Source organism: Poromitra crassiceps, assembly GCF_964638095.1.
Source record: "Poromitra crassiceps genome assembly, chromosome: 1".
Taxonomy (NCBI): Eukaryota; Metazoa; Chordata; class Actinopteri; order Beryciformes; family Melamphaidae; genus Poromitra; species Poromitra crassiceps.
The window spans coordinates 4,238,945-4,252,107 of NC_139623.1; the positions used below are offsets into that span (position 1 = coordinate 4,238,945).

Sequence of the window (13,163 nt, forward strand, 5' to 3'; positions counted from 1 at the left end):
AACAATACATTTACACTCCCTCATTTAATTATGTATTATTGCATTGAACTACCGTAAATTCCGGACTATAAGACGCACCGGTGTATAAGCCGCGGGACCAAAATTGACTATTTTTTTCTTCTATAAGCCGCACCGGTCTATAAGCCGCGGGTGTTTTGATGTTTAATTACCATATGAAAGGGTTCGTGCACAGAGAGGAATGTCGGGAAAGCGATGGCTGTTTGGGGAAGCTCCCATTTATTAACATTTCAACAAAACAAAACAAAAGTCAGGTCACTAATCCCCAGACAAAATCACACAACAATAGGCTATATGTGCAGCAAACCTGTAACCAGAGAAGTCAAGTCACTAATGCTCGTCTTCCTCTTCTTCCTGCGTACTGAAACCACCAAAGTCCTCATCTTCAGTGTCGGAAACGAACAGGTTCAGGGTGGCTTCGTCAACCACTCTCCTCTCTCCTTCATTGTCACTCAAAACCAACGAACTCCTCTTCATCTATAGCTGTGTTTCCATTACAGTTTTTCGCAAAAGAATTGCGATATTTCTACAACTTCGACAATGTACAATTGCGACTTGTAGGCGTTTCCATTGAAGTTGCGTTTGAGTGATTCCCCGTTGCAGCAGCTGCCACAGTGATTACGCACGGGGATCTGCCCCATATCCCGTCCCCTGCATGCTCAAATCCAACCAATGGTCAATGGAAATCCCAACATGAAGTTACAATGCATATAAACGAGCCTGATTATCAATTCAAAAGAAAATGAGTCGCAAAATGTTGCTGGCTGCGTGAATGCAGTCAGCGCGACAGGCAGAGGAAAAAAGGTAGCCTAATAGCCTACAACTGGTCCGATTTAGAGATGGAGGGGGGAAAAGGCTGATTTGGTTCTATAATTGCACCTGAAACGTGTGCAATGTATTAGCCTACTCACAGTCACTGTATTCACTTCAGACAGCACCACCGCACCAGTGTGTGCTTTTCATCCTCTCATCTCGCCGCTGTGCCAAATGCGCGCACACAGGCAGCCTGCTGTCACCATGGACCGATTTCTGCCATTAAACATTATCTAATTTGCCCGGCTACGCTTTTGCACAACACTCGTCTTTCTGCTAGGTAGCGTTGCTTCAAAGTTTTCCACTTGCTGCGGAGGTTTTGACACGGCTATCGAACCTTACTTACCAAACTTATTTTCCGCTCCTTTTCCAAGGGATAATATGGGTCACATGACGTGCAAATGCGAAAAATGTGTTTCCATTACACTTTTGCGATAAACTGCTATATCGACACGTCTGAAAAACCACCTCATGATCATCTACTGCTCGTTCTCATGCTGTCGAGAACGAGCAAAGCTTTTTTTTGGTGAAAGAATCCTCCAGGGCGCTTCTTGTTAACAGTCCGAGTGAGTGGCAGGTCGAACGTCAAAGGCACTTCATCCATATTTATGATCTGCTCCGGTTCGATGGAATATTCCTTGATCTTCCTTTGTGTGAATTCGCCGAAGTTTGTGATTTTCTCCTGGTAGTCGGGGGAGGGAGTTGATGGGCTTGTGGCCGTTTGCTTACCGTAATTACCATATGTAAGTGGTCACGCACAGAGGGGATTGTCGGGAAAGAGATGGCTGTTTGAGGAAGCTCCCATTTACCGTATTACCGTAACATTTCAACAAAACAACATAACACAACACCACCGTTGTTTATTTTTACAGTGCACACAGTGTCCGCGGTGTGGTGAAAAGAGGGCAAGAGAGGAAATTAAAACAGAAGTGGATTTATAGTTAGAAAGAGTGCTAAAAAAGAGAGATTTTTTTTTTTTTTTTTTTTTTTTTCTGAAAAAATCCATAGATAAGACGCACCGTTATATAAGCCGCAGGGGCCAAAAAACGGGAAAAAAGCCGCGGCTTATAGTCCGGAATTTACGGTAGATTTCATGTGTTTCAATCACCTATTCAGCATTGCAGCAAACAATTTAACCCACAACCATTGAAGACGCACCTTATTGATGATTTAATTAACCATGTTGTCAGTTGACAGCATGAGGGAGGTATTCCAGAAAGACCTTTTAAGGAATCCTAAACTCAATGCTGAAATCTCAATCTTGCGTGATGGCTAGCTGGCTGGCTTGCCTGCTGTGTGCCACACAGACAGCGTAGCTGCTGCAGAGCTGCCTTCCAGTAAACCAACCAGGGTGCGTTCCATTACCCATACTTGTACTTCTTTCTTGTAGTATGTACTGCCGCTGCCCTCACAAAGTATGGATTGTAGTGTGTAGCATGCATGCAAAATGCATACTATTGGGACACACTACATCTGTCGTCACGTGAGCTTCCTGAACTCCGACCTCTTGCTCACTTCCGCCGACGTCCGCAGCGCCACATTTGAGTTTGTTTGTGCCCAAACCTGTCAAGATGCCTGGCGATCTATACACATATTTGAGAAGCAGCATCGCCTCTCGCCAAGCTCTCCAGAGACGTGCGCACCGTCAGAGGCTCCGGAGAGCTCTGTTGCTGTTATATTGTAATGTATGTTGTTGTTTCTAATAAACCGACGTGATGATACTTACATGCAGTCTCATTCTTAACAGTATAATAACGTGCATATTTCTGTCAGTGTTTTTATCATAGTTATTCACGTCATGGAGGTGGGCGTGGATTATACACGCAGCTCAGTCAGTGCGACGTAACTTCCGCTGCGCAAAGGATTGTGGGGCAGATTGGCTGGCGCAGCATGCATCGATCCATACTGCGAAATATGAGCTGATGTAGTACAACATCCTGGTACTCTTGGCATACTGCATCTGACATACTATGTATTGGGACTAGAGGTCGACCGATTAATCGGCCGGCCGATTAATTGGGGCCGATTATTGGCATTTTTAATTAATCGGCATCGGCCTGCAAAAAAAAATTTTTGGCAGGCCAGGCCAGGCCAGGCCACCGGGCATTTGCCCGACGTGCCCGATTATGCAGTCCGCCACTGAATGTGAGTCTTCTCATGCACCCATGAGCCTACTGTAACGTTACGTTTCCTCAGTCACCACCATCTTCTGCAAACACACTTCTCCCATCAAATGACAGCAAATCTAAACAGTTACATTATTATTATTATTGTTAATGTATAGAACAGTGCATGAATGAGTTCTCTGACATACTGCTCTCTCGCTATAGCCTACCAGTCACTACTGAAATCTATACCGCATAACCCAATGTATTTTTCTATTTAATAAAAAGAATAATCAAAAACATGTTACTGTACTGGCTAAGATAACATCTTATATTAGATGTAGGCCTACAGTATAATGTTATATTCGATTTTCAATGTGCATGAATGGATAATGGAAATCTAGGCTACTAGATTTCTTAAAAAAAAATACCAACAGAAGAATATTGCACATTTTTTGGGGGCGCTACCCACACGTTTAGCTGTGTGTTTCTCATTCCACGAATGCACAATCCTTACAAGTTGTACCCCGTTGTAAAGGTGACTAACCAGGCTTTCCAACTATATAAAATACAATACCAATTGGTATTATTAAAGGGGAGAAATAATCGAGCAAAATAACGTTTCCAAACTTTTTTTGAGGAGTTTATTTTAATCGTATTTTATCGAATGAAAAAAATAATAATAATCGGCATTATATATCGGCCATCGGCCGCCCTGCTCTCTAAAGATCGGCATCGGCATCGGCCATTGAAAAAGCAATATCGGTCGACCTCTAATTGGGACATACTCATTCTTTTTTTTGCCTACTAAATAGCATGGAAGTATGGGTAATGGAACGCAGCACAGGAGTCTGTTTTAGCTAACCTGCTATCATCTGCTGCTGTCTGTTTTAGCTAACCTGCTAACATCCACTGCTGTCTGTTTAACCTGCTAACATGGGCACCGAAATTAAAAACAACGGCTTCCGATACGCACACACACACTGCTCATGCAGGATGCGCGGGCATAAACACCATTTAGTCAACATCTTCTCACCTGATGGAGTGTGTAATGAAAAAATAAAAACAAAAATAAATATATGCTTCTATGCATTATATTGATTCTATGCATTGCCCCATAGCACCTAGGTCCTGTTGGACCAGAACATTATATTGATTCTATGCATTGCCCCATAGCACCTAGGTCCTGTTGGACCAGAACATTATATTGATTCTATGCATTGCCCCATAGCACCTAGGTCCTGTTGGACCAGAACATTATATTGATTCTATGCATTGCCTCATAGCACCTAGGTCCTGTTGGACCAGAACTTATCTTTATGACACTTACTCTCGTTCTCTCCTGACTGAATGGTAAATGGACTGTATTTATATAGTCATTTTATATAGTATATCGACTACCCAAAGCGCTTTTACATGAATACCTCACATTCACCCATTCACACACCAACGGCGTCTGCAGCCATGCAAGGCGCTAACTGCTCGTCGGGAGCAGTTGGGGGTTCAGTGTCTTGCTCAAGGACACTTCGGCACACTGCCGGGAGGAGCCAGCCTCGAACCGGGAACCTTCCGATTCCTAGGGGGACAGCTCTACACGGCATAGCGAGAATTTTCTGTTCCAGAACAGCAGCTATCAGGGATATACGCTAATATTTTCAAGCACTAGCCCCACGAGCCACCAAATCCCTACATTTGGTGGCCAAAGTAGATTTGTGATAGCCCAAATGTAAACTTATGTAGAATACAGAAAAGGCAATGTAACACGACTTGATACTCCATTCACTGTGACACTTCAATAAATGAAGTCATTAACAGAATGAAAATATATAATTATTTACTGTAATAGAGTGGTCTTGTTTTCCACCTTGTGGCTTTAAGATGCAATTGCAGTTGGGGTGTTACTTTATGGTTGGCCAGCAAATAAGTGTTCAGTTTTGTTTATATGTTGTTGTATATAGAGAGCCGCAGGGATGACGTATTTTTGTAGGCTGAATGCGGAAGTCCCGAACTTCCTGGTTCCACACTGTTTTTGTCTATGGGATTTTTGAATGGGTTTTTGGCGATATGCTTCAAATAATGTCTGTGGGCAACGCAAGTTTAATCAAACGCGAACCAAGGTTCAGCGGGATAATCTTCACACATGAGGACCACTTTCATGAGTTTTGTAGCGTAAATGCGAGCCCTAGAAGTAAAATGCTCGAGCTAAGCTAATCCTGAACTACACACTGTCGCATAGGCTTCACGTCACGTCAGCACTCAACCTGGACTGTTGTTGATGTGTGCACTGATTACCTCGGGCTGAACGGGGCTGAACCAGGTGAGGGAAAGAGAATTTCCGTGTTCGCCCTTTGAAGTGGTGACGTTATTGACGTATATATCCACATCGACTCAGCAGTGTAGTCTCATTTAGCCGTTTGCTAGCTAGCCGCCCGTTTAACGGCATGTAAAAGCTTCAAAACTCATAAAAGTGGTCTTCATGTGTGAAGATGATGTTACTAAACACTGGTTCGCGTTTGATTAAGCCAGCGTTGCCCAGAGAGATTATTAGAAGCATCGCGCCAAAAACCCATTCAAAACTCCCATAGGCGAAAACTGTATGGAACCAGGGGCGTTAGCATCGATGATTTCCGGACTCGTTACTGCGGCTCTCTATTTGTTGAATGTGTGAACACTTCTCAACTGTGCTGTGTTAGTTGCAATTGCAAATGACAGAAATCCACCAACTGCAATACTTGTTAGAAGAATATCTTGTTTTCACTTGCTGAAAGCTGAAGGTGGAGCAAAATTTAACGGAAGTGGCGCCCCCGTAATTCTTTATGCAGGAAAACCCCCAAATTCAAACACTTTCAATGACCCATGTCTATTTTCAAAAACTTAATGCCTGATTTTTATTTTTCAAATTCACAAAGTTTCAAGGATTTCAAGGACGTGGAAATCCTGTATATCAAAATAAATAACTTTTTGTTTTTTAAGTTTTGGTCCAAGTGAAATGTTATGGTCTCCCCTGATTCTAAATATAGCTGAATCGCTTGGTTTGACAAAGTAAAACTATTTTATACACATTTTACGAAATGTCTATGGAAAAAAGAATACCAGATGAAATGCCCAAGATTTGAATGGGTGCGTAGGTGCTGCAGCTGACTTTCCCTGGATAAATAAACGATGTTCTGTGTGTTCACTGTCTTGTTATGCTATGATGATCAGGTGGATTGGATTGCACGGCTGGCTGCACTTGCCTTATCGTTGGACTCATGGTCACGGAGATGCCTCTGTAGCTGACTCTCAGTAGTAAAGATCTGGGAACATATTGTGCATTTCTTGTCCTTGAATTCTCCATCGCCGTAGCCATCAGCCTTAGGTCCACTGGGATTAGCATCTGATGAAAAGTACAAGAGTACAAGTGAGATGAACACTTCAATGGACTGATTTGGTTTGGTTCAATAAGCCTAATCCTGACATGAATATCTGGACTAGACACTATATATCTGGCAGTAGCCTACTCATACTCAATTAGACATGAAACCGGACAGACAAACCCCATCTTTATTTCGTCACAGACGACACACCATGCATCCACACACCTGCACGGCAGTCAGTACACACCACACACACACACGTAATTGGAGGCGTCGTGAAATGCGTCCTCCGTGTTTGACCCATCCTGGTTCGTCCTCCTCCATGGTCAGGCCAGGAGCGGTGGGCAGCTGCAGTGAAGCGCCCGTGTGGGGACCAACTTCTTCCAACCACCGCTGGTCAGACGACGATCTTCTGCATGTTTTTAGTGGGGGGTTATATATGAAGGACACCCCAGGGGAGCACGGGGAGAACATGCAAACTCCACACAGAAAGGCCTTTTCAACAAGATAACCCACCTGGGCACCAGACACCGAAGGCATGGGGAGACCCCCAGTGTCAACGGCGTCCCGGGCGAGAATCGAACGCAGGACTTCTTGCTGCTGTGAGGTGAGAGTGTGAGGCAAGAACGCTTGGGCCACCGTGCCTCAAGACAGTCCTCAATTGCAGTAGCACTCTAAAGGCTGAATTATGCTCACCCTGCCGTGAAGGGCGCGGGGGTGGAGCGAGGGGCGGGCGCGCCAAATTACGTAAATTTGTTGGCCGTGGTTATTTGCTAGCTCCGTCGGTGCTCGCGTTGTGCATGAGTTTTTTCTAACAGCGCGAGCTTCTCTCCAAACATGTCCGCTTTCAAGCCACTGAACCCTGAACACTGAGCTGTGTTTTCGCCACATTTCTTGACCCATGTGGTAGGCTATAAACTTTGATTAGCAACTGTTCGTTTTTAGTCATTTCACCAAGTAAATGTGTTGTGTTGAGAGCATTATTGAGAGAGATTAAAAGCAGCACAGAGTAGGCTATCAGGGCTGAGAAGTAAAAACGGCTTTCAGTAAAAACAAGTTTGGTGAGTCCTTCATGTGCTGATGTGCGGTCGTTTGAGAGTGAAAGCGCACTCAGTACTGCACAGCGTTTCATTGCGACTTTTCATGGGCTGTTCTCACCATTGTACAATACATGCTGATCACTTTCTGAGTATAATGGCATCACCCCCAGCGCGAGGTCTGCACGGTGACTCACGGAGACTCGCGGGGCCACACCCCCACGGAGCTTTGCTCGAGTATAAGAGCACCTTTAGTAAAGTTGTCAGAATAGTCGGTTTAAGCCACAATGTGTGGGCCTAAAATGGTGACATTTGTATGCATGCAATCTCATTCAGCTAAGCCTTTATAGTTTTTCAGACGTGTCACTGGGAATCTGTGCTATATTTCATATATGGTAATCTAATTTAAATGATCAGTAGACTGTTTGCTTATTGCTATTTTATACCTACTAATTTAGTTCTGATACCCTTGTTGGCCTCGCTCACAGAGTTGGCATGCAGCCTCTTCTTTCTCTCCCCAGAGGGCTTTCATAGTCCACTTCCTGTACTGGCTGACTCCAACTCTGCTCAGGTGTGCTCCATCAGTAGCTAACGAATGGAGCTCTCCATGGTGGTGAACCTGTGTTTACTCATTTTGGCCACTAATTAAGACATTTTTGCCTAATTAGTCAACCCGAATTACCTAATTCAAAAACCCTGCGGTGTCACGGTCCGCTCTGGACCGCTGCCGGTTCCTGTGCCAAATATAAATGCTGTCAGGCCAACGGTGTCAGAGGAAAATGAAACATAGGTAGATATACATAGATAGGTTAGCTCATGTATGTGTAAGATAATATGGGTAGATGGAGGTCTCAATGCTATAGGTTGCACTGATATGAATGGCAAGCTCTGCCCCAGCCCTGATGATGTTGAGTAAAACCCTCTTCTCACCTCCATTAACTGGTCGATATCTGATTTATATTAAAAGGCCTACATTTTATTTTCAATGGGATATATTGGTCTAATAATAATACTATTAAACAAGAAAAATATTGGATGGGGTCCCTGGGGGGAAACCTTGTGACAGATGCCCAGAAAACAGCCGAGTATACTAGTCAGACGGACTCCCAGGCTATGTACTATTTTCCAAAAAACTGCCAAGCTAACTGAAACTCCTGACTGTATTACTCAGTAAAGTTATCACAATTAAATATATCCTACATCAATTGTCTATTTATAAACTGTTAATTTCCTTTTATTTTCCTCCCTGGAAGAAAGCTCAGTGACGCACAAGGGTGATCCTAGGTTTCCCTCTGCCCACTCTACTTCCCACAGAACAGTAATTCTACTGTTCTTCTAGTAATTAGGTTCCTCGACATAAAATTGTGTCAAATGGGTTACTTCACATTAATGTAGGGACCGTTGCCAGATGTAGTTTCATGTTAGCCTACTCCACAAAAACACCCAATCGCCACAACACGCCCATCTTGGTAGTGACAGCTAACAGTCAGCGTTTACAATAATGTGCCAAGTGCCAACGCTTACGTCCCCATGGGGTGTGTGGGTAAATACATATATAGGTGGGTAAACTATCCAAGGTGAGTAGTTTACCCACCTTTTTTCCCCCTCAATTGAGTTGTTCTGATTAAACCGGATTAAACGCTGTCTCATTAAAAAAAAAAAAAAAGTTGGGTTTACCCTCCACTATGCCCCTGCATGAGATTTCGATATTATCTACTGGGTTTGCAGCTGTAGCATTCGTGGAGTAACGTTAACGTTACATGCTATCTATGCGCAAGACCAGTCACCAGCATACACGCTAAGGCTATCCTAATGTAAATTCCATTTGTGGATATCAGATGACAACTTCTCTCATAGCCAGTCAAGCCAGCAGCAGCTGCCCAGTCTCTGCACAGTCTCCTTTCAAGGATCAAAATAACAATGGCTAACGTTTTAGCGTGTTAGCCACCAAGCTAACGATAGCAAAAACGAGCTAGTTAGCATCAATAACGTAACATTACATTGCTAATAATAAACAGAGAAAGTGCAAACACCTGCAATTAACTAACGTTGCGCCACGGCACGGGAGGTGTTTCTCTCCCGGACACCAATTTAGACTGGAAGCCCCTAAGTAGAGCCACCGAAATGTTATTAATATCATTCCGCCTCAATCACTCCTTCGCCGCACAAAGCAATGGCCACCCGCAATACTATATCCGGGGACTATATACACCACATTCAAGTGTGATTATATAAGATACGGAGCGCTCAATCCAAACGTTACCAAGTTATTTAGATAGCTCACAGTGTGTATGTTTTATTCGTGGCATTTTCGTACTTATTACCTGTTCCGTCGTTGGTTTTAACTCTCAGTTTTCGAGGCCGGCCCCGCGGCATAGTTCCAGTACTCAGGGCGGGTGTGCTGTGAACGATTTGGTTTTCAAAATGGCGATTCGATCATCTTTCTGTAGCGTTTCTGTGGCTAGGGCTAGCAGGCAGGGGACCCATGAAGACACACAACAGCATGGAGTGGGGAGACATCTAGCGTTTGGTTCAATGTACCTGCATCGATTAATCTAAGTATGTTACTTTATCCAATTATATAAGTAGGTTTAATAAATAATGCATTATATATAGTGCGCGTATATTCTGATGTTGTATTTAGCTACACCACCAACGTTGGTTTTTACTAACGTTGGTTAGGCCTACTAGTAGTTAATAATGACGACAACAACAACAACACCCTAACCACCACCACCAACAACAACAACAACAACAACAATCATAACTCAATAAATAATAAATTATAATAAATTTATAAAAGTAATACATTCAGTAAATCAAGTTAACAATGGAAAAAGGGAAAAAATAGGTATTTAGTAAGTACTTCTTTCTGAATTAATATTTGTCTCAATATATCATTGTCATAGTTCCTTGTCTTTTTGCTTTGAGGGATCTCTTGTACACCATCAACAATCAACACCAATCACTCAACAAACAAGATTTCTTTATTAAATAGGCAGGCTTATGGTCACTAATGAAAAATAGTTATAGGAGGATCAACTATAAATTCCCTGTAGGAATTGAATAGGAATATAGCAAATAGCCTACCACGGGAGAAAAACACACCATAAAGTAGGATGTATGGTCAATGTAAACTCACTAGTACCAAACTGCCTTTACCCTTCTGTTATTTTGTACCAGCAGGGGGAGGCAATGAGTCATGAATGGCTTGAGTATGGGGGCGATAATCCTCAAAGATGTCAACAGGCTGTATGTGCTGCTGAAATCGAATTGGTCCTGTTTAGAGCTATGCATCTGACCTCAACTCCCTGAAAGACTGTAGGCTATGTTTGACTTTGATTTCCAGATCTCCTCTCATTATAATTTAAATCCACCGATGATGGCTTTCAGCAAACTGGTCCGTGTGGTGAATATAGTTTACATTCCACACAGGCATGCACCCACGCATACTCACACACATACACACGCACGCACGCACACACACTGATATGTAAAGTGAAGGACAATGGCCTTGGGACGATCCTCTTCCTAACCACTCTTGAACCTGGCCTCACCATAAACACTTGTCCTTGGCTGTGCCTGTGCGTACTGCGTAGGTATTAATAACAGAGCTTTTATACACTCACAATGACAGGAAGTGGAGAGAACTGATGTTTTCAATTCGGTGTGACAAGTATAAGGGCTTCTGTCTGTGGGATCCACAGCATATGGCTCCAGAGCTGGGAGTGCAGAGAGATGGTGTGGTCAGAGGGATCGAAATGAAAATGCTGTGTGCATTGATGTGCACAGGTATTTATTTCTGGAATGTCATGTTTTGAAAGGTGTATTTGAGGGAATATGAATTCAGGGAATTTGATCAATTCAAAGTCAGTGAATATCAGGGAATTTGACAAAAGGGTCACTTTCAAACATTCATTATTTAGTTGAGATGGTGGCTTACAGCCCAAAGCAGACTGTTTACACCTTTAGAAAAACAACATTAACAACCCAGAAAGGAAGAACATTTTAGAGCATGGAAATGCTCTGACTTTGTTATGGAAAGTCATGGGAAAAGTCCAGGAATTTTACATCCGGGGCGACAGTGGGAACCCTGACCCCATTTGTTGTAGATCTGTTATGGGAAATAAACCTTATAGGTTTGATTGCCCGAGCAACATTTGTATGCTTGCGAGAGAAGCTTACAGCATCTCCATGTGCTAATGTGTCTGAGAGACTTGTTCACCTGCCATGTGATGCCTGTGATAATGGGCTAACCTTTATAGGCCAGCCGATTGACACCCCCCCATTTCCCATTTGTCTACAATTCAAATAGCTTTGATATTCAAGATGAATCTCAGGTTCCCTACTTTCCTGCTGAGGGTAGAGCAAGTTGTTTCATTTGACAACATTAGGTTGTTTGATTTAGCTTTTGCATAGTTTGCTGGACTTCCTCATTTAACGTAGATGTAACGTATTTAAAGTAGATGTTAGTAGTAACACCAGTTATGTAGAGATAGGGTTGTTGTCGTGAGCGATTGCTGGTCATTTGATTTGATTGCATTATCTGTCAAGCTGCTGCATAATTAGCACTAGGCTATGCTTTGACTTGTGTATGAAATACAGGTAGCCTACTTGGGAATGCAGTGACTCATTGTTCTTGTTTTTAATACAATGAAAACACTATGCTTGTTTGATGTAGATATGTCATTTAAAGTTATGATTGGCAATATGTTTATAAATGTTATAAATGTTCCAACACAGGGGTTAGCCAGTTACTTCCTATCGTGTTTACACTTCCTGTAACAGTACAGTACTAGTGACCGTGTAAAACAGACTGTGTTTTGGACAGGAAGTCATAACACAACTGGGTCAAGTGGGCGGGGCTACATAAGGTGAATAGCACAATAGTGAGGGGATCCTATAGCCAGTGCAAGAAGCTTTTACATTTGCTGTTCTAAACACATTTGGAAGCTCTTTACTGGGAAAACTCCTCTGGTGCACAGGAAGGAAGTGATGCTTTGTTTCTGGTTTATTTAGAACAGTCTCGCTTGCCAGACTATCTCCCTGCTAAGAACCAATAGAAGAACTGTTTAGTTAGCATGAGCAGCGATAGCCACCATGGCTGAACAGACAGAAGAAAAGAGCACCAGCTACAGAAACTCAAACTTCATCAACAGAACATCCAGGGGGGGGGGGAGTCATCATTGGACACACTGTTAGACCACTTAGCACCAAAGATGGAGGAAAATAAATAAATAAAAGAACAGGGTCTATAAATAGAATCCCATCTGTTGTATGAGAGCCGTTGTGGGAAGTAAATCATACTGTATATATAGGTCTGATTGCCTCAGCAACATTTCTTTTTCCATATGAGAAACAGGTGGAATGCTGTGACTGTTTGCTAGGTTTTTTTTTTCTTCCCAAAAAGGGAAGTCAGCCTCTTGACTTGTAGTGAATAAGCAAAGCAGCGGAGTGCATGTTCACTGTGTAAGAACATCTGTTCCTGCCAGGCCGCCACTTAACTCTGCCTGTCCCCTCGTGTGGCTGAACCAGGCCACTGATCTGACCGCTGAAAACAAAAGGCTGGACATCACTCTGACCTTGTGGGTTTGTCCACGCCCCTCTTTCCTCCATCTCCCTTTTTTTCTTCCCCCTTTTGCTCCGTGCTCTGGTTTCTCCTCTCTCGCCGCAGTCCAGAGGACAGTGATCAATCATGAACGTTGTCATGGGCCGTGGCAGTGGGGCTGTCAAGAAGCCCACCTCTCTGAGAGACATGCTAAACACATGCTGCAGAAAAAAGAAAACAGTGAGCTGTTTGTGAGTCCCATCTTTACTCATTTAGCCATTCCTGC

General features: G+C 43.2%; 1 protein-coding gene across 1 annotated transcript in view; it reads right to left on the reverse strand.

Moving 5' to 3' along the window:
• The window catches only part of znf236 (zinc finger protein 236), a gene marked incomplete at both ends in the record, with an annotated part of 185,875 nt that extends 176,170 nt beyond the window's left edge, over nucleotides 1-9,705 (reverse strand). The window contains 2 exons of the mRNA XM_083637612.1: nucleotides 6,173-6,312; nucleotides 9,654-9,705. Of these exons, the coding sequence (XP_083493738.1) occupies nucleotides 6,173-6,312; nucleotides 9,654-9,705 (192 nt within the window). The remainder of the gene's footprint in view (nucleotides 1-6,172; nucleotides 6,313-9,653) is intronic.
• Between the last annotated feature and the right edge of the window lie 3,458 nt (nucleotides 9,706-13,163).